General features: G+C 39.7%; 1 protein-coding gene across 1 annotated transcript in view; it reads left to right on the top strand.

Moving 5' to 3' along the window:
• Nucleotides 1–23,371, top strand: part of LOC133664512 (neuroligin-4, X-linked-like) — a 126,459-nt gene that overhangs the window by 7,951 nt on the left and 95,137 nt on the right. Inside the window, exons 2-5 of the mRNA XM_062069199.1 lie at nt 2,580–2,720; nt 2,929–3,734; nt 7,582–7,734; nt 21,984–22,169. Of these exons, the coding sequence (XP_061925183.1) occupies nt 3,281–3,734; nt 7,582–7,734; nt 21,984–22,169 (793 nt within the window). The 5' untranslated portion in view covers nt 2,580–2,720; nt 2,929–3,280. The remainder of the gene's footprint in view (nt 1–2,579; nt 2,721–2,928; nt 3,735–7,581; nt 7,735–21,983; nt 22,170–23,371) is intronic.

Raw genomic sequence — 23,371 nt, 5'->3', positions numbered from 1 at the left:
GGTAGTCGCAAGAAGGATCACTAGCGCCCTCTACCACCAGGAGGCGGGAGTCATTTAATGACTCACATTTGACCCGGCGGAAGTGCCAAGCATGCGCTAATTATTTTGCGAAACGAATTTGACCCGGCTGTAATTCTAGGCAGGCGAATACTATATTCCCGGCGCCAATTCAAGGAAATACGGTATATATACTCTATTAGCCACAACACAACCAGGCTTATATTTAATATGCCACAAATTAATCCTGCATAAAAACACCTGCGTGTTTGTTATGCTAGCTCCTAGCTCCTATGCTAGCTCCTAGCTCCATAGAACACGCCAATACAATTCAAACACCTGATCAACACACACAATCACTCAGCCCAAAAGACCGTTCACCTAACCCAAGGTTCATAAAGCTTATATATTTTTAAAAAGTTACGTACATACGCAAAAAAAAGTTGCGCACATACGGTCAAGCGATCAAATGTTTAGAAGCCAAAGCTGCATACTCACAGTAGCACGTCTGCGTCTTTGTCATCCAAATCAAAGTAATCCTGGTAAGAGTCTGTGTTGTCCCAGTTCTCTACAGGCGTCTGTGTATCGAACTCAAAAGTCCTCCTGGTTAGAGTCTCTGTTATCCGAGTTCTTCCATCTTGACTGCATCTTTCGGGAATGTAAACTGTTGTTGCTGTGTACTGTTGTTGCTGACTACGTTCGAAAAATACGTCCATTTCGCACCGACAACTTTCTTCTTTGCTTGCTCAGCTTCCTTCTCCATAATGCAATGAACATGATTGCAACAGATTCACGAACACAGATGTCCAGAATACTGTGGAATTATGAAATGAAAACAGAGCTTTTTCGTATTGGCTTCAATGTGGAAGGCATACCCGTGTTCGCCGGTCTACGTCACGCGCATACGTCATCCTCAGAGGCGTTTCGAACCGGAAGTTTAGCGGCAAATTTAAAATGTCACTTTATAAGTTAACCCGGCCGTATTTGCATGTGTTATAATGTTAAGATTTCATCATTGATATATAAACTATCAGACTGCGTGGTCGGTAGTAGTGGGTTTCAGTAGGCCTTTAGAGCAGGGGTGTCAAACTCATTTTAGATCGGGGGCCACATGGAGATAAATCTACTCCCAAGTGGGCCAGACAGGTAAAATCACGGCACGATAACTGAAAAATAAAGACAACTTCAGATTGTTTTCTTTGTTTAAAAATAGAACAAGCACATTCTGAAAATGTACAAATCATAATGTTGTTGGGGTTTTTTTTACACTTACATGTGCGGTTAATAGTATTCTATCTTTATTTGTCGTTATTTATATTTTCGGAATAAATTATGTGATAATGTTCATAAGTCAACTCATTGCTGTTAATTTTCAATCAAGATAAAAAAATTATATCAAAATCAAATTACAGTATTTTATTTATGTATAGTTGCGATCAAAATTTTACATACACTTGTAAAGAACATAATGTCATGGCTGTCTTGAGTTTCCAATAATTTCTACAACTCTTATTTTTTTGTGATAGAGTGATTGGAGCACATACTTGTTGGTCACAAAAAACATTCATGAAGTTTGGTTCTTTTATGAATTTATTATGGGTCTACTGAAAATGTGACCAAATCTGCTGGGTCAAAAGTATACATACAGCAGTGTTAATATTTGGTTACATGTCCCTTGGCAAGTTTCACTGCAATAAGGCACTTTTGGTAGCCATCCACAAGCTTCTAGTTGAATTTGTGACCACTCCTCTTGACAAAATTGGTGCAGTTCAGCTACATGTCTTGGTTTTCTGACATGGACTTGTTTCTTCAGCATTGTCCACACGTTTAAGTCAGGACTTTGGGAAGGCCATTCTAAAACCTTAATTCTAGCCTAATTTAGCCATTCCTTTACCACTTTTGACATGTCTTTTGGGTCATTGTCCTGTTGGAACACCCAACTGCGCCCAAGACCCAACCTCCGGGCTGATGATTTTAGGTTGTCCTGAAGAATTTGGAGGTAATCCTCCTTTTTCATTGTCCCATTTAAAGCACCACTTCCATTGGCAGCAAAACAGGCCCAGAGCATAACACTACCACCACCATGCTTGACGGTGGGCATGATATTCCTGGGATTAAAGGCCTCACCTTTTCTCCTCCAAACACATTGCTGGGTATTGTGGCCAAACAGCTCAATTTCTGTTTCATCTGACATCACATGGACAAAGATAAGACCTTCTGGAGGAAAGTTCTGTAGTCAGATAAAACGAAAATGTATTCAGGTTCCTTTTTTTTTATACTTAGCAAACTCATCCCGTGGGCCGGATAAAACCTGTTCGGGCGGCCTGATTGGGCCCTCGGGCCGTACATTTGACACCCCTGCCTTAGCGGGTCTACTGAATGTGACATAATGGATGCATGTGTGTGTCTGTGTAGTGCTGGTACAGAGATGTACCACAAAATGTGTGTGTGTATGAGTGTGAGTGCAGGCTTCCTACCTTTTATGCGGGTTAGGCGCTCATGTGTGTTCATGGTTTAATTAAGCATGTGACGTGACTCTCCCACCCTCTTTCTCTCTCTCTCTCTCCCCCCCCCCTCCACAGGGGCTTGTGATGTGTGCAGTGTCGTAGCAGGGAGTGACATATGTCTCACACACACACACACATCTGCGTGTCACTCACTCTGACACACCAGTTCTAGCTGAGCAGTCACCATGAACGCCAGCTTATCCTGTAGAGATATATGTAAGTCCACTGAATGCATATATACCTGTGTGTGTGTGTGTGTGTGTGTGTGTGTATGTGTGTGTGTGTGTGTGTGTGTGTGTGTGCGTGTGTGTGTGTGTGTGTGTGTGTGTGTGTGTGTGTGTGTGTGTATAATTTACACCTTGATTCCACTGACGAGGACTAATTATGTCATTTTGTCCCCATGCTTCCTTGTCCTCTCTTCCAGGAGGCAGTTTGGGCTTGTCATGGGGGTGAGCGGAAGCAGAGAGTGACAGAGGAACAGTGATGCTACTGTTTACATAACAAGACATCCACACACACACACACACACACACACACACACATAGAGGCAAAGGACTGACGCCAACTGACTCACCACACACTCAGAGGCACTGAATCACACACAAACACACATAGGCAAAGGTTATTTTCGAAGGGTCAGGGTGTGTGTGCGGTGTGTTTACGGGCCAAGCTGCGCGAGCGTGCAGGATACCTCTGAAGGCTCGTAAACGCACACACACACCGGTGACTGCTTCCTCCAATTCCCAACCCCCCCAGCCGCCCCTGAACACACCATTATGTCCGAGCAGAAGAGGAGACGGAGAGCTCCTCCGCCGCACCTCTCCTCTCTCCTCGGGCCGCTCTGCCTCCTCCTCGCCCGCTGCGCGGCGCCCGCTTCGGCGCAGCAGACGGCGCCCGTCGTCTCCACGGCGCAGGGACGCATCCGAGGCAACCTGACTCCGCTGCCCTCGGACCTCCTGGGCCCCGTCATCCAGTACCTAGGAGTGCCTTACGCCAGGCCCCCGACCGGAGACCGACGCTTCCAAGCACCTGAGCCGCCCTTACCCTGGCCCGGAATACGAAACGTGACCCAGTTTGCTCCCGTCTGCCCGCAGTCGCTGGATGAGAGGAGCATGCTGGGAGATATGATGCCCTCCTGGCTCACCGCCAACCTGGACATAGCCGCCACCTACCTGACTCACCAGAGCGAGGACTGCCTCTACCTCAACATCTACGTGCCCACTGAGGAAGGTGAGGACTGTCATTCATGCTTTTTACAGCACTTGTTCAGGGGGAGCTGGAGCCTATCCCAGCTGACTTTACACACTCAACCACAGGGCACATAGACTACAGTGCTTTTCAACCTTTTTTGAGCCAAGGCACATTTTTTGCGTTGAAAAAATCCGGAGGCACACCGCCGGCAGAAATCATTAAAAAACGAAACTCAGATGACAGTAAAAAAGTCTTTGTCGCAATTGTTGGATATGACTTTAAACCATAACCAACCATGCATCAATATAGCTCTTGTCTCAAAGTAGGTGTACTGTCACCACCTGTCACATCACGCTGTGACTTTTTTGCCGTTTTCCTGTGTGTAGTGTTTTAGTTCTTGTCTTGCGCTCCTATTTTGGTGGCTTTTTCTCTTTTTTGGTATTTTCCTGTAGCAGTTTCATGTCTTCCTGTGAGCGATATTTCCCAAATCTACTTTGTTTTAGCAATGAAGACTATTTCAGTTGTTTTTATCCTTCTTTGTGGGGACATTGTTGATTGTCATGTCATGTTCGGATGTACATTATGGACGCTGTCTTTGCTCCACAGTAAGTCTTTGCTGTCGTCCAGCGTTCTGTTTTTGTTTACTTTGTAGCCTGTTCAGTTTTAGTTTCGTTCTGCATAACCTTCCCTAAGCTTCAATGCCTTTTCTTAGCGGCACTCCCCTTTTGTTTATTTTTTAGTTTAAGCATCAGATACCTTTTTACCTGCACACTGCCTCCCGCTGTCGTCTTCATATTGTGATCACGACAAACCATGTTTCCGACATCTACAAAGCAATTAGCTACCTGCTGCCACCTACTGAAATGGAAGAGTATTACAGGTTACTCTGCCGAGCTATAGACAGCACATACACTCAACAACGGCACATTATTTGCGGATTATAATTACCGGTTTGTGAAAAATATTTTTAACCCATTTAGGTGAAATTACATAATCTCACACGGCACACCAGACTGTATCTCACGACACACTAGTGTGCCACGGCATTGTGGTTGAAAAAACCAATCCCACCTGGGGACAAATGCATTAAGGACACTTTGGTATAGCAATTGTAAGAAAAAGTTAACCACTAGAATTGGCATGAAAACAATGCAATGTGTACTTTCACTAAGTCTCTTCACGGACTAAAACAGCTCACTACGACATGCAAAATCAGTTAATTCATTATTTTTGTCAACTTAACCATATATACGTTTGTTGTGTTATTATAGTACAGTAGTAGTATTTTCAGTGGCGGGCCGTGCGTTTCCCACCTAGGCCCTTAGTGATGTCCGACGTCAATGATTACCTCTCAAAATACCATCATTTATGTCACCACATGACCATTGCTGGAGAAATACTATACAGAAACACATGTACGCCCTGCTGGACAATTTAACCGCATCAACAGTGTACAAAACGGGTTATTTTCTGGCGCATTTAAAAATAAAAAAATCAGCAATTAAAACATATCTTATGTGGTACTGTCAAAATTAAAAATTGCAAAAAAACATATTAAACGTGAAAAAATTGAGAAATAACATATTTAAACTCACAATTTGTAGCACCCATTCGACGCCGTACAGCGCCTCGTAGTCGGTTGATTCGAGTGGAAATGGCGGGCATTTCCCCATTTCATCGCTGACGTCGTCTCACAAGATGTAGTTTCTCTTTAAATATCCTTTTTGAAAATGGCCATGCAAATATGTATCTGCCACCTAATCAACGTTTTGTTCTCCTTCTTTGTGGGTCAACACTAAATTGCTAAATTGAATCTTGTGATTGGATACTCACTTTGGAATGACACATGAGTATCCAATCACAGTCTCGTTAACATCAGGCTACCCAAATAGGCTATTGTCAACAACTTGTGATCTGATTGGCTATCCCAACTGTCTATCAACTGTGTGTGTTCTCAAATTCACCCGCTAACAGAGTATTCAATCACAGGACGCGTAAATGTCACGTTCAACATGAGGCCAGCTAGAAGGCCTTACTGACAACAACTTGTGATCTGATTGGCTATCGCAATTATCTATCAGCTGTATGTGCCCGTTCACTTACAGTGCACAGACGCCCGCATTGTTGATTCTGAAGGCCTCGGGCAGATTTGGTACAGCTTGGCAACATAAGCTAGCTGAATTCTGATTGGATAAAAACTCTAACCTAAAAACAACAGCACTGGAACGATTATAATATGACATGAAGAGAATATGAATACTTTTAGATATTTAGAGAAAATAAATAAAAACATACTTTTATCTTTAATTATGATCATGATTTCTGGTTATGTTAGGCCAGCAGAGAAGGCCTTGCTGGCCCTGACGAACAGACCTTCTCATTGAATGTGTTTTCTTTATTTTCATGACTATTTACATTGTATATTGTTACTGAAGGCATCAAAACTATGAATGAACACATGTGGAGTTATGTACTTGACAAAAAAAGGTGAAATAACTGAAAACATGTTTTGTATTCCAGTTCCTTCCAGTTGCTCTGATTACTGTTTTGCACACTCTTGGCATTCTCTCGATGAGCTTCAAGAGGTAGTCACCTGAAATGGTTTTCAATTCACAGGTGTCATAGTTTTGATGCCTTCAGTGACAATCTACGATGTAAATAGTCATGAAAATAAAGAAAACACATTGAATGAGAAGGTGTGTCCAACCTTTTGGCCTGTACTGTATATGTATATGTGTATATATGTATGTATATGTGTGTATATATGTATGTGTATATGTATGTATATGTGTATATATGTATGCATGTATATGTGGGTATATGTACAGTATGTACGTATGTGTGTATATATATATATATATATATATATATATATATATATATATATATATATATATGTATATATATGTTTATGTATATATGTATATATATATATATATATATATATATATATATATATATGTATATGTGTGTACGTATGTATATGCATGTGTATATGTATGTACTGTATATGTATATATGTATGTGTATGTATATATATGTGTATATATGTATGTGTATGTAAATGTGTGTATATATATACATATATAAATATACATGTATATATAATATACGTATATATACATATATATACAGTATATATATATATGTGTGTGTGTGTGTGTGTATATTCATATATGTATATTCTGCTTTGAATCTATAATTATTCTTTATAAAATATGTTTTGCGTCTTTAATTAGATTTACATTATTTATTGTGAGAAAAATTGTTTTCGTATAATCTGGTCTTCGTTTGACCTTTTTTGGAATGGATTACTAACGATTACTGAGGTACCACTCTACATAGTGTCATCATAGCGTGGTTTTACGCTTGTCACGGTTCTCTGATGGCCACAGCTTGACCCGGGAACAGGTTATTTATATATTCAAACTGCTTCCTATGGGCAAAATGGTTTTAAATTGAAACAAATTATGTTTTGGATTGCGTTGGTTGCAGTGTCATTCTTGCCGCTCCGCGTGCGCCGGCTGACACTTAGAAATGCAGGCACCTGCGTCAGTTGCTGAGGGCTTTACGCCTCCACTTGTGGAGGGAAGTGAGAAGGACAAAGACTCACTCATGCATACATAGTGCTTCATACATGCGGATGTGACACACACACACACACACACACACACACATGCACGTTTCTTTCCTCCATAGCCAACATTAACACCCACACAGCCTCAATTTAAATCCACTCCCAGCTAAATGAAGGTAGGCGGAGGTAAAGGCCAGAGCATAAAGATGCATGGGAGGCTCCACCTGCCCACAAAGCGATTAGACACGTACATGTGGACGTGCGGACAATCAGCCTGTCACTCACTATTACACACTTCTCCTCCCTCAGACATCCACGAGGAGGGGGGGCAGAGGCCCGTGATGGTCTACGTCCATGGCGGCTCCTACACAGAAGGCACCGGCAACATGATGGACGGCAGCGTGCTGGCGAGCTACGGCAACGTCATCGTCATAACCCTCAACTACCGCCTGGGCGTACTTGGTACAACCATATTGTCACTCAACGCGTGTGTGAATGAGATTGTGTGGATTTGCGTCACCGAGGTAACACAGATTGCAACATTTGCGTCGGGGAAAAGAAACACATGTATGGTTGTGAATATTGAATACACTATATTGCCAAAAGTATTTGGCCACCTGCCTTGACTCACATATGAACTTGAAGTGCCATCCCATTCCTAACCCATAGGGTTCAATATGATGTAGGTCCACCTTTTGCAGCTATTACAGCTTCAACTCTTCTGGGAAGGCTGTCCACAAGGTTGCAGAGTGTGTTTATAGGAATTTTCCACCACTCTTCCAGAAGCGCATTGGTGAGGTCACACACTGATGTTGGCCGAGAAGGCCTGGCTCTTCGTCTCCGTTCTAATTCATCCCAAAGGTGTTCTATCAAGTTCAGGTCAGGACTCTGTGCAGGCCAGTCATGTGCATCCACACCAGACTTTGTCATCTATGTCTTTATGGACGTTGCTTTGTGCACTGGTGCACAGTCATGTTGGAAGAGGAAGGGGCCCGCTCCAAACTGTTCCCACAAGGTTGGGAGCATGGAATTGTCCAACATGTTTTGGTACCCTGGAGCATTCAAAGTTCCTTTCACTGGAACTAAGGGGCCAAGGCCAACTCCTGAAAAACAACCCCACACCATAATTCCTCCTCTACCAAATTTCACATTCGGCACAATACAGTCCGAAATGTAGCGTTCTCCTGGCAACCTCCAAACTCACACTCGTCCATCAGATTGAAAAGCGTGATTCATCACTCCAGAGAAGGCGTCTCCACTGCTCTAGAGTCCAGTGGCGACGTGCTTTACACCACTGCATCCGACGCTTTGCATTGGACTTGGTGATGAATGGCTTAGATGCAGCTGCTCGGCCATGGAAACCCATTCCACGAAGCTCTCTGCGTACTGTAGGTGGGCTCATTGGAAGGTCACATGAAGTTTGGAGCTCTGTAGCAACTAACTGTGCAGAAAGTCGGCGACCTCTTTGCACTACGTGCTTTAATATCCGCTGACGCCTCTCTGTCAGTTTACGTGGCCTACCACTTGGTGGCTGAGTTGCTGTTGTTCCCAAACTCTTCCATTTTCTTATAATAAAGCCGACAGTTGACTTTGGAATATTTAGGAGCGAGGAAATTTCCCGACTGAATTTGTTGCACAGGTGGCATCCTATGACAGTTCCACGCTGGAAATCACTGAGCTCCTGAGAGCAGCACATTCTTTCACAAATGTTTGTAGAAACAGTCTCCATGCCTAAGTGCTTGATTTTATACACCTGTGGCCGGGCCAAGTAATTAGGACACCTGATTCTCATCATTTGGATGGGTGGCCAAATAATTTTGGCAATATAGTGTATATCCTCATACAGTGGCCAGGGGTGTTCATTTTTTCAACTTGCTCCTATTGCTACAAATATATCTTTATAGCAATATACACTACCGTTCAAAAGTTTGGGGTCACATTGAAATGTCCTTATTTTTGAAGGAAAAGCTCTGTACTTTTCAATGAAGATAACTTTAAACTAGTCTTAACTTTAAAGAAATACACTCTATACATTGCTAATGTGGTAAATGACTATTCTAGCTGCAAATGTCTGGTTTTTGGTGCAATATCTACATAGGTGTATAGAGGCCCATTTCCAGCAACTATCCCTCCAGTGTTCTAATGGTACAATGTGTTTGCTCATTGGCTCAGAAGGCTAATTGATGATTAGAAAACCCTTGTGCAATCATGTTCACACATCTGAAAACAGTTTAGCTCATTACAGAAGCTACAAAACTGACCTTCCTTTGAGCAGATTGAGTTTCTGGAGCATCACATTTGTGGGGTCAATTCAACGCTCAAAATGGCAAGAAAAAGAGAACTTTCATCTGAAACTCGACAGTCTATTCTTGTTCTTAGAAATGAAGGCTATTCCACAAAATTGTTTGGGTGACCCCAAACTTTTGAACGGTAATGTAAATACTAGTGTGTATTAGGAGTGTCTTGATTGGTCCAAAATCAGCAAAAAAAACCAAATATCGGATGATATCGGCATCTAAAATCTCTGATAAAAGCTCCAAGACAAGCAGTCCTGCAGCATGCAGAGCTGGACAGCCAGTTAACATCTAAATGTTCTCCAATAAACACACAAATTCTGTCTTTTCTTGTGTTTTTTTCAAGTTGTTTACAAACTCATTTTAGATCGGGGGCCACATGGAGAAAAATCTACTCCCAAGTGGGCCGGACTGGTAAAATCACGGCACGATAACTTAAAAATAAAGACAACTTCAGATTATTTTCTTTTGTTTAAAAATAGAACAAGCACATTCTGAAATTGTACAAATCATAATGTTTTTTGTTTTTTTTACACTTACATGTTGTGGTTTATAGTGTTATATATTTATTTGTCGTTATTTATATTTTCTGAATAAATTATGTGATAATGTTCATCAGTCAACTCGTTGGTGTTAACTTTCAATCTATCAAGATAAAAAAAATGATATCAAAAACAAATTACAGGATGTTACTTATGTAGTTTGATCATTTTCCTCGACTGATGTACTAACTGTACTAACATCATATGGTTTATTTTGTACATATGTAGCATAATCTACAAAGATACAAATAATTGCTATTGCGACATCCAGTGGACACATTTAGAACAGCAGTTTCTTTCCTTCAATAATTTTAGGTTAATTTTTATACTTAGCAAACTCATCCCGCGGGCCGGAAAAAACCTGTTCGTGGGCCTGATGTGGCCCTCGGGCCGTACGTTTGACACCACTGGGCTATAGGCTACTACGAGCTAGCAGCTACACACCAGCTGAGCACACAATAGCACACAAGCTGGACCTACTCAATAAGTGTCATTAAATGTGTCGATATCAATTAGTATCATATAGTTATATTACTTATATATACAAAGTCCCCAAGGCGGCTGCGTATTAAAAAGTATGCAGTAACACAATTTACCGCACCGTTATCTTAGTTGACTGTATTATTGTGATCACTAGGTGTCGCCAAAAACAAATTAATACTCCAATTCAAAAGTATGAATCTGTCATCAGGCTAATGTTTTCATACCTACCATTGTTCTCTGGGTAATTTCCTGTCAATGAGAAAGGACGCAAAAGAGAAAGGCTCCGCTCTTGCTACCGGAGTTTTTTGTTAAATCTGAAGATTTTGACCACTGATTTGCGATCACAGCCACAGGAGAGTACCCTGGCATCTTCAATCTGATTTTGGTCAGTTGAGAGGCACTGGTACGCTGAAAGAAGGCGAGTTGAGAGAGCCGTTAGACTCAAGCCAAAGGCGCCTTGCCGCAGTTCAAAGCGGTTGCCTAGCAACCAAAAGCTACGGCGAGTTTACAGCTGTTTTAAAGTGATCCCGACGTCGAGAGATAAGTTGACAGGCTGACACCTCAAATTGATCTCTGAACGGCGCAAGATACGAAATTGTTGGAAAAAACAAGTTAAAGTGCCGCAAGTCGCTAAAGAAGCAACTGCCGTTAAGACACAAGCAAGAGGCAGTGACGTCAGTGACTGCCGCGATGCGAAAAGGTAAAGGAAAGATTGAAATCCCGAAACCTTCGGGGTCAGCTGTTATAGAACACAACTGGGAACAAGATTTGAGGTTGGACACAGGACATGATGGGAATCAAGAAGTGATAATACAAATACTTGAAGAAATGAAAGAAGAAATGAAAGAAACGAAAGAAGAAATGAAAGAAATGAAAAAAGAAATGAAAGAAGAAATGAAAGAATTGAAAGAATATCTGAGAAAAGTAACAACAGAACACCAACAAGATGTGAAAAGTCTGCAGGAAAATATAGAAAATCTGCAATCTCAGAACAACAGAAGAAATAATGAAGCCACTGAAATGGGCAAACGAATGAAGACCCTTCAAGAAGACAACAACATGTTGAGGAATATCATAGATGAAATGGATCAGGACAAACGAATGAATGATATCATCGTGACTGGGCACCGAATTAAACCAAGATCCTATGCGAAAGCTGTGAATAATGAAGGTGAACCAGATGAAATGGATATGGTCTCAGCAGAACAGCAAGTGGTCAACTTTCTGCAATCAAAGGAAATTGAAATTGACAATAATACCATCGAAACATGCATCCCACTGAACGGAAGAAACAATAACGCCACTCCAGTCGTGCTCGTGAAACTCGTAAACAGAAAATCTAAAATGGCATTGCTGAGACAGGGAAAGAAGCTGAAGGGAACAAATGTGTACATGAATGAGCATCTCACAAAACGCAATGCTGGAATCGCCAAGAAAGCACGCGACTTGAGAAGGCAGGGAAAAATCCAGGGAACTTGGAGCACCAACTGTAAAATCTACATCAAGCTGAATGGAGGTCCAGAAGCAAGAGTAATTGTTGTCCATGACATCAAGGACCTGGACAATTTTTAAAGTTTACACAGCTACCAAAACAACGATGATAATGGACTCTGACAGAAAACAAACACCCAAATTCAACATCGACACTACTATGTTCCAAGGGACGACTAAACAAGAGGACCTACATTCAGGATTGCATCCACCTACACTTATTGAGATTATTGAAACAACATCAAAGATTGTTGAACAAGAAAATATGGAACTAAAAAATGTCTGCAACAAAGATTACAAAAACCAGGATTTGGAAAATGATATAGATCCAGATACAATTTGTTTCTCCCACATCAGTAATAATTGTTTTTATTATACAGATGATCAATATAATAGCAACATTACATGTGATAACAAATTGTCAATTATTCATTTTAATAGCAGAAGCTTGTATGCAAACTACAACAACATTAAGAACTTTTTGGAACACATCAACGAACCATTCAAAGTGATTGCTGTTACAGAAACATGGATTGATGATAAAAAATGAATAGATTTTGATCTGGAGGGATATGAACTAAACTACATCAACAGAACCAACAAAAATGGAGGAGGAGTAGCTGTGTACGTGATGAAGAACCTGAACTACAGAGTGGTAAAAAACATGTCATTTGCTATAGATAATATCTTAGAATGTATAACCATTGAAATATGTCAGGAAAAAAGCAAAAACATTTTCATCAGTTGTATATATAGATCACCTAAGTCAAGTATAGAAACATTTGAAGAATGGATCAAGGCTACTTACATGGATAATGGTCAAAGAATAATGTTCTTATGTGGTGACTTTAATATTGACTTATTGAACCCTAACAAGCAAAAGTCTATTGATGACTTCATTGATACAATGTACAGCATCAGTTTATATCCAAAAATCACAAAGCCAAGTAGAATCACAGCACACTGTGCCACGCTTATTGATAATATTTTTACCAATGAGTTTGACAATAACACTACAAGTGGTCTACTTATAACCGACGTTAGTGATCATCTGCCAGTTTTTACAATATATGATGGACACTACAAGAAGAAAATGGAAGACAAAAGGACATTTCGAAGACTGTGCACAGAGAAGAGGATGACTGCTTTCAAAATTGAGCTACAAAAGCAAGATTGGGATAATGTGTATAATGAAAAAGAGGTTGATGAAGCATATGAACATTTCTTAAACAAGTTCATAATACTTTATGACAAACATTGTCCATGGATACAACTTAGTAATAAACAGAGAAAGAATAATCAACCATGGATGACAAAAGGATTAAAAAATGCTTGTAAGAAGAAGAATACACTATATAGAGAATTTATAGCACAAAGAACTATAGAGGCAGAAATTAAGTACAAAAAGTATAAAAACAAGTTAACAGAAATACTACGATCATGTAGAAAAGAATATTACAGTGAATTATTGGACAGGAACAAAAATAATATGAGAGCAACATGGGGCATCCTCAATAGCATTATTAAAAATGGCACAAAGAGGGACTACCCTCAATACTTTTTAGACGGAAATAAAAACAATGACAACATAAAGGAAGTAGTTGAAAGCTTCAATAATTATTTTGTAAATATTGGACCAAAATTGGAAGAAAGGATTCCAGACCCAGTTCCAATTGAGGACTATAATGATACCATAGAGCGAAATCCCAACTCCATGTTCCTCAGTAATGTGACACAGGAGGAAATAGTTATAATCGTGAAAAAATGTAAATCTAAGACTTCAACTGATTGTAATGGAATTGATATGGATACGATAAAAAAGGTTATAGAAGAGATCTCAGGACCATTAATGTATATTAGTAACCTATCATTTCAAACAGGTACATTCCCAAACAAAATGAAAATAGCTAAAGTTGCACCAATTTATAAGACTGGAGATAAACATCAATTTACAAATTATAGACCTGTTTCTTTACTTCCACAATTTTCTAAAATCATTGAAAAACTGTTTAATAACAGATTAGAGAGTTTCATAAATAAAAATAGAATACTCAAAGAGAACCAATATGGATACAGAGCTAATGTCTCAACTTCAATGGCTTTAATTGAAATTACAGAAGAAATTACCAATGCAATAGACAGTAAAAAATGTGCAGCAGCAGTTTTTATGGATCTAACTAAAGCATTTGACACAATTAATCACAATATTTTAATCAAAAAACTAGAACGATATGGCATCAGAGGGTAAGTCTTAAACTGGATAAGAAGTTATCTAACGAACAGGAAACAATACGTGAAGCTAGGCGAACACATGTCTACAAAGCTAAATATATCCTGTGGTGTACCTCAGGGATCAATATTAGGACCTAAATTATTCAATCTCTATATAAATTACATTTGTAAAGTTACAAAAGATTTAAAGTTAGTATTATTTGCGGATGATACAACAGCGTTTTGTTCAGGAGAGAACACACAGGAGATAATACAAATAATAACAGAAGAAGTTAACAAATTAAAAAGATGGTTTGACAAAAACAGACTATCGTTGAATCTTAGTAAAACTAAAATAATGCTATTTGGTAATAGTAGAAGAGAAAGTCAAACACAAATACAAATAGACGGAATAGAAATTGAAAGAGTAAATGAAACCAAATTTCTAGGTATAATGATTGATGATAAATTGAACTGGAAATCTCACGTAAAAAATATACAACATAAAGTAGCAAGAAACACGTCAATAATGAATAAAGCAAAACATGTTCTAGACAAAAAAATCACTTCATAGTCTATACTACTCACTAGTGTTACCATATCTGAGCTACTGTGTAGAAATATGGGGAAATAATTACAAAAGTACACTTCATTCATTAACGGTGTTACAAAAAAGATCAGTTAGAATAATACATAATGTTGGATATAGAGAACATACAAATCCTTTATTTATTGAATCAAAGATACTGAAATTCCACGACATAGTGAATTTGCAAACAGCTAAAATTATGCACAAAGCAAACTATAACCTGCTACCCAAGAATATACAACAATTCTTCTCAACAAAAGAGGACAAATATAATCTTAGAGAAAAATGTAATTTAAAACATTTGTACGCACGTACAACACTTAAGACCTTCAGTATATCAGTATGTGGAATTAAATTATGGAATGGATTAAGCAAAGCAATCAAACAATGTACTAATATGATCCACTTCAAGAAACTCTTCAAACTTAAAGTGTTTACAAAGTACAAAAAAGAAGAACCATGACAAACATTTTCAATTTATTTCATCCATTCATTCATTCATTCTTAAAGTAATCTTACTTTTCTCATCATATGAAATATGACTTTCTTCACCAATTATTATTATTAAATTCTTACTATTATTTATTTATTTATTTTTATTGTGATTACATATGGAGTTTATTGTGAATAAATTGAGAACAGGAAGTGAATAAAAAAGTTTCAGCAACTGTTATGTAAAGAAAAGGGGTAGGATTAAATAAACTCTGCTTCTTCCTACTCCTTTTCGAACATGTTGAAAAGAGAAACTGGAAATTGTGATGTATCATGTTGTATGCTTGCATGTTCGAAATAAACTCAAACTCTAACTCTAACTCTAACTCTAATTTCTCTTGATCAAGGCTTTTCTAACATTCCACGCTACAAAGTAATAAAAGTATGTCCTATGAGTCGCGCACGGTATCGACCAGTACTCAATGTTCCAATATCGATGTCGGTAGTGGAAAAAGTTGTATCGGTACACTTCTAATTTGTATGTTTTGAAGAGTTAATTCATGTTATAATACAATACATTACCGTCCCTGCATTAGGCGACTAATTATTTCCAGATGGTATATTATTTTTTTACATCATTGATCAGCATTATCTTAAATTAGCTCATTTTCTGTTGCTTTCTAACTTGCGAAAAACCTTTTTTTTTTTTTTTTTCTCCATAAAGAAATACAATCATGTGTGCTTGCGGACTGTATCCCTGCAGACTGTATTGATCTATATTGATATATAATCTATATATTGTGTTTTTTATGTTAATTTAATAAAAAAATAAATTAATTTTTTTTTTTTTTAAATTATTATTATTTTTTTCATTTCTTGTGCGGCCCGGTACCAATCGGTCCGCGGACCGGTACCAATCGGCCCGGTGGTTGGGGACCACTGGTTTAAGGGGTTAAACGACTTACTTAGTGTAGACATTCGAAAGAAGTGGCTACCTGTTAGGTTGCATATATAAATCTCTGTAACCTGAATATAAGCGATATATTTGGGTCAATATATTGTCATAAATAATCGCAAAATTTCTTTCTTTTCCCCCTACAGCGAGAAGGGCTCTCTTTGTCGTTCTTTAATTCGCTCCCGTCTTTGATTTATTTTAGGTACATTTGGAAATACTCCCCCCGCTAAGTTTAAAGAGAACTCTGTCCTAAAATTGCTTTGCAGATGCCATGTTTACTCTGCAGGCATGTAAGTAATTACAGTTATATGTTAAAAAAAAGACATGTACAGTAGTTATTCATTTATGTGGGTGACACACATGGAAGGCGCCTATTAGAGCGTAGGCCACTATTTGAATAAAAATTTTACATGATCTGTGCACCCTGTGTGTTCTTTCACACTTTTAAATTACCCCCTTTGCATTATGTATGCAAACAATTCATGCTGAACTTTACATTGTTGCCAGTGTGCCCTTTAAAGCGAAACACCAGTGGTGTAATTACTGCAGATGCTATTTTTGCTCTCCTAATAATCCTGCGCAGCTGCCAATTTGCCAATTTCGCGTGTTGCAGGCAAGTAATAATAATGATTTTACATAATCCTCTCACTGTGGAAATTCACAAATTAAAAAAAAACAAAAAACTTATTATTTAGCCTAACCATGCAGTGTGCAAAGACATACTTTTAATGGCAACACAAATAACAAAGAAAACAACCAAACATTTAGAGATAAACAAATACTCTGATACAGTGTACCTTCTTTGGGATTCCTGCAGGTCAAATGTGACGACAGCAGGTAATATTTCTCTTATTAATAATTACCAGACGTTACTTAGAAATGAGCATATAAGACAATGTGGCTGTAAAGCAGGGGTCGGCAACCCAAAATGTTGAAAGAGCCACATTGGACCACAAATAGAAAAAAGTAATCGGTCTGGAGCCGCAAAAAAAAAAATTAAGACTTATATAAGTGTTATAATGAAAGCAACACATGATGTAAGTGTCTATATTAGCTATATTAGCCTACTACCAAAATGACTATGTGTTGCAGGCTGATGCAAATCTTTGTTGAGAGAAATGTTGAAATGTAATATTTATTCTGGACATTTTTACAACATTGGAAAACATTAGTAAAACTTCTCAGAGGGTGAGATAACTCCTGGAAATGTCTTAGAATGGCCAAAAGGTGTAGATGTGTGTGTCCAAGTTAAAGGAAATGTTGCAATCTTTGCAAACTGGGTGACGTTTGCTGTGGTCTGGAACAACATGGCAGACAAACAACTATCAGAAATGCAGCCAATATTACATACTGATAATGTGTCATGAGAGATGGAAAAATAAACTAAATTCACAGAGGCCATAAGTAAAGGAAATTAAATGAGCTCAAATATACCTATAAACGAGGCATAATGATGCAATATGTACATACAGCTAGCCTAAATAGCATGTTAGCATGGATTAGCTTGCAGTCATGCACTGACCAAATATGCCTGATTAGCACTCCAACAAGTCAATAACATCAACAAAGCTCACCTTTGTGCATTCACGTACAGCATAAAACGTTTAGTGGACAAAATGAGACAAAGGAGTGGCATAAAACACGTCTTTCGAAAGGTATGCATGTAAACAAAGTTTTGCGTCACAGTCCACACAACGGTGAGTTCAAGGGCCGCTGAAATTAGTAGGCCAAAACGGCACTCGTCAAATACTCTCATCAGTGAAGCATAAACAGAAATACATTAAACAGTGGGCTTTCTAACAATTAGGAAGGTTTGTGTCATGTTTGTCCTCCTACAGAAACCATAAGACAACAAAAAACATATTTTTCACCCCATTTTTTTTCAATTTCCATACATTTTTAAAAAAGCTCCATGGCGCCGCTAAAGAGCCGCATGTGGCTCTAGAGCCGCGGGTTGCTGACCCCCGCTGTATAGGTTCAACAGCATGCACTTACTGTCTCTTTTACTTACTGCCACTGATGGTTAATAATTCGACCACGGACTGATATTAAAAGTGATCTAAACAGAAAAACTAAGCCGCGTCCGTGTGCTTCGTTCGCTTAAATAATTAAAAAGCACATATTTTATATTCTTGCTTTTAGTGCAGTTCCACATGCAAATCATTAAGATCATTTCCGCCGGTGAGGGAAGTGCACGCCTTTGCTGAGACGTATATGCAGATATGTTCAAATATTTAGTTAGAAAAAAAGACGTGATGGAAGTTTGTGAACGGCAAAATTCGGACCTTTCGGGGGCAAAAATGCCATTGGGTTTGTAAAATTGCTTAACTTTAATGACTATTCCAGGATATGTTTTTTGGTAACACTTTAGTATGGGGAACATATTCACCATTAATTGGTTGCTTATTAACATGCAAATTAATAACATATTGGCTCTTAATTAATCATTATTAAGTACGTATTAATGCCTTCTTCTGCATGGCCTTATTATACAACCAGTAAGCCATTAACTAAGTGAAGTTAAGTGAATTATATTTATATAGCGCTTTTCTCTAGTGACTCAAAGCGCTTTTACATAGTGAAACCTAATGTTTAAGTTACATTTAAACCAGTGTGGGTGGCACTGGGAGCAGGTTGGTAACATATCTTGCCCAAGGACACATCGGCAGTGACTAGGATGGCGGAAGCGGGGATCGAACCTGCAACCATCAAGTTGCTGGCATGGCCGCTCTACCAACCGAGCTATACCGCCCCAAAGAGTCTTCCCTCGATATAAAAATGGGACCCATTACCTCCCTGTGTGAATTGGGGGTTAAATCACCAAAAATGATTCCCGGGCGCGGCCACCGCTGCTGCTCACTGCTCCCCTCACCTCCTAGGGGGTGATCAAGGGTGATGGGTCAAATCCAGAGAATAATTTCGCCATAACCTCAGAACTATTGCTTATTAGTAACCCTAACCCTAACTCCTAACCCTTATATGTTCCCCATGTTCCAAATAACTCGAAATTAAGTCTTTGTTACTTAGAATATGTTCCCCATGCTAAAGTGTTACCTGTTTTTTTTAATCATCTCCATTTTCTGTGCTTGCACCACCTCCATTAAGCTCATCATCATCACCACCATCCACCATCCCGGGTCTTCCTAATTGTCCTCCACCTCTCCTTCATCTTTGCTCGTTGGATGCGTGAGGTGAGCCGAGCCCTGCAACCGGCATTTGTGCACGCGCCTAATTTGTCTTTTGCTGATCTTATTCCGCTGGAACTCCAGCATGCCTTTTATGGAAATGTGAAACAATGTTAATAAATCCCAACGCTGGCCCAGATCTTACTGCGGGAACATATGCAGAATATTCAAATCATCCTAAAAGTGCTTGCATGCTTTAATTTGCTGTTAATACCCTTCACGCATGAGAGGGTTTCTGACGGGTTGTGTAATAGAAAATGATGAAGTGAATGAGTTTTACATTGATGCTCTCATGCCTTATTATTGCACTGAATGACTTTCTGCATTGACGAGCGTGTGGAATACACCGCTTGTTTTTAACTTTTTTGACAGCGTGGGCAAGTTTGCGTTTATTTACCAATAAACACGGCTGCCTTTTAAGCGGCTGGTGGAAATATGAATACGCCGGTTTCCTCAAATAACAAAAAAAAGCCTGGATTTTAAATTTAAAGTACCAATGATTGTCACACACACACACTAGGTGTGGCACAATTATTCTCTGCATTTGACCCGTCACCCTTGATCACCCCCTGGGAGGTGAGGGGAGCAGTGAGCAGCAGCAGTGGCCGCGCCCCGCAATCATTTTTGGTGATTTAACCCCCAATTCCAACCCATGATGCTGAGTGCGAAGCAGGGAGGTAATGGTCCCATTTTTATAGTCTTTGGTATGACTCGGCTAGGGTTTGAACTAATGACCTACTGATCTCAGGGCGGACACTCTAACCACAAGGCCACTGAGTAGGTGGCCTAGTTTTCTCCAACAAGATGAATAAAACACCTTCATGGTAACGACTGAGCCCAGCAGCTGTTGCTAACCAAAACAACAGCGCCTACAGTAAATAAAGATCTTTCCATCGAATGTGACCTGATGTTATGTGGAGCGATTAGCGTTCTTTTCACCTACGTGTTGTGTGTGGGCGGCCATGCTAACCACCTTCAGTCTACCTCGGGCCGACCTTATTGTCGTTTCTCTGCATTCTATCTATCATGTTATAAAGTCCTACTCAACTAAACATTACTCTTTACCTCTGCCTGGAGGTTATGTAAGTGTTGACATTGGTCTGTACGTCGGTAAGTTAGTTTGTTTGTTAGTTATTTGCATTGGTGTGGGGGCGAATGACTGAGTGAGTGGGTTGTTTGGTGGGGAAGAGGGGGTGAGTGACTGACTGGACTGAGTGGCTGAGTGAGTGCCGGTGGTTTGTCTGTCCGTGAGTTGGTTGGTTAGTGAGTGATTGAGTGAGTGACATAGTGAGTGTCATGATTTGTGTGTCCGTAAGTTAGTTGGTTGATGAGTGAGTGAGTTACTGAGTGTGTTGATTGGTGGAGGGTGATTGACTGACTGACTGACTGACTGACTGACTAAGTTCAGTCGATTTGTCTGTCCGTAAATTAGTTAGTTGGTTGATTGGTTAGGGATTGAGTGACTGTGTTGGTGGTGGTGGTGGTGTTGATGGAGGGAGTGAGTGAGTAAGTGAATGAGTGCTAATTGTTTGTTTGTCTGTAAGTTAGTTGATTAGTGAGTGAGTAAGGGCTGTTGGTTTGTCTGTCCGTAAGTTGGTTGGTTGTTTAGTGAGTGAGTTGATTTGTGAGGGAGTGGGTGAGTGAGTGACTGACTGACTGATTGAGTGAGTGTCATGATTTGTGTGTCTTTAAGTTAGTTAGTTGGTCGATTGTTGGTGAGGGAGTGAGTTACAGAGTGTGTTGATTGGTGGGGGTGAGCGAGGGAGTGACTGACTGACTGATCGACTGAGTGAGTTCTGTCCTTTTGTCTGTCCTTAAGTTAGTTAGTTAGTTGGTTGATTGGTTGGAGAAGGAGGGACTAAGTTGGTGGTGGTGGGAGGTTGGGGGAGTGAGTGAGTAAGTGAGTGAGTGAATGAGTGCTGTTTGTTTTTCTGTCTGTTTGTTAGTGAGTGAGGGAGTGAGTGATCTAGTGAGTGACTAACCAACTAACAAAAGTTAGTTGGTTAGTTAGTAAATGACTGCCTGAGTACTGTTGATTTGTCTGTCTGTAAGTTAATTAGTTACAATAGTTGGTTGGTTGGTAATTGAGTTAGTTGATTGGTGCTTGAGTGAATAGGTTGAGTGATTGAGTGAGTGGGTTGATTAATGGGTGGGTGAGTCAGTGACTGAGTGAGTGACTGGTTATTTGGTGGGTTGGTTGGTTAATACGTTAAATTAGTAACATGACTCAAAAAGTGATGGGAGGTTTTTGATTCAACTTTCAGGAAATGTAAGTAATGGGATAAGGAAGAACTGATTAGATTTGGATCCTGACCATTTCTACGACGCTAACTTACGTTTACGTCATGACCCTCAACTATGTGTGTATGCTAGCAGCCCACAGAGACATGATTAAAGACCTATCAGTCGATCCCTAAAAGATGTCTGGTGCCCTTAAATAAACATCCTCTACCACTGGACAATGAAATAATAAAGTGCAGCAGCCTTTTCTGCTACAGTGTGTTAATAATGGTTGTGTCTCTCCTGCAGGGTTTTTGAGTACAGGCGACCAGGCCGCTAAAGGGAACTATGGCCTGCTGGACCAGATCCAAGCGCTGCGCTGGGTTAAGGAGAACATTGCAGCTTTTGGAGGAGATCCAAACAGGGTGACCGTGTTTGGATCTGGAGCTGGCGCCTCCTGTGTCAGTCTACTCACCTTGTCTCACTACTCTGAGGGTAAGAACCGCTTGAGTCTACTACTTGAGACACCTTGTGTTAACTTAAATGGGTCACATTTGTTTTTTTTTACATTTAAATAACTCTACATAACATGTAATGGTGGTTCTTTGGTCAACATTTTGCATGGATTACGTTTTAAGGACCTATCTTCAAGCCACTTTTTGACCTTCTGTCTCTACAATATTTTGTGCATGGTGGTCTTATTTACGTGCTTCCACTTCAACTGCGTCTTGTTCCTGCTCTCCATGTTGTAGTTTTAGTCCATGTTGGACTCTAATGACAGATATCAGTTATATTTAGAACGATACGCTACTTTGTACAGTATAAGGAATGGCAACGTTGGAGGATGCATGTGCATGTACGAGCCAGTCTGCCCCACAACAAAAGGATAGCAAAAAATAAGGAGCTTGTTGACTACATTGTTGAACTCGCGCGAAGATCTTCGGCTAAATTCCTACCATTCATGTTGTAGGCGCAAAGTTCAAAAGCCAGCATCTGTGATGGTATGGGGGTGTATTAGTGCCCAAGACATGGGTAACTTACACATCTGTGAAGGCACCATTAATGCTGAAAGGTACATACAGGTTTTGGAGCAACATATGTTGCTATCCAAGCAACGTTATCGTGGACGCCCCTGCTTATTTCAGCAAGACATTGCCAAGCCACGTGTTATAACAGCGTGGCTTTATAGTAAAAGAGTGCGGGTACTAGACTGGCCTGCCTGTAGTCCAGACCTGTCTACCATTGAAAATATGTGGCACAATATGAAGCCTAAAATACCACAACGGAGACCCCCGGACTGTTGAAACAACTTAAGCTGTACATCAAGCAAGAATGGGAAATAATTCCACTTGAAAAGCTTCAAAAATTGGTCTCCTCAGTCCCCAAACGCTTACTGAGTGTTGTTAGAAGGAAAGGCCATGTAACACAGTGGTAAAATGTCCCTGTGCCAACTTTTTTGCAACGTGTTGCTGCCATTAAATTATAAGTTGATTATTTGCAAAAAAAATTACATTTCTCAGTTCGAACGTTAAACATCTTGTCTTTGCAGTCTATTCAATTGAATATAAGTTGAAAAGGATTTGCAAATTATTGTATTCTGTTTTTATTTACGATTTACACAATGTGCCAACTTCACTGGTTTTGGCTTTTGTACATGCGAGGGGACATATGATAGGAGACAGCTCTCAATATGATGA

The sequence above is a fragment of the Entelurus aequoreus genome, linkage group LG14 (genome assembly GCF_033978785.1).
Source record: "Entelurus aequoreus isolate RoL-2023_Sb linkage group LG14, RoL_Eaeq_v1.1, whole genome shotgun sequence".
Classification (NCBI taxonomy): domain Eukaryota; kingdom Metazoa; phylum Chordata; class Actinopteri; order Syngnathiformes; family Syngnathidae; genus Entelurus; species Entelurus aequoreus.
The sequence above is the reverse complement of the archived record's forward strand: the minus strand, read 5'-3'. Positions and strand labels throughout refer to the sequence as shown.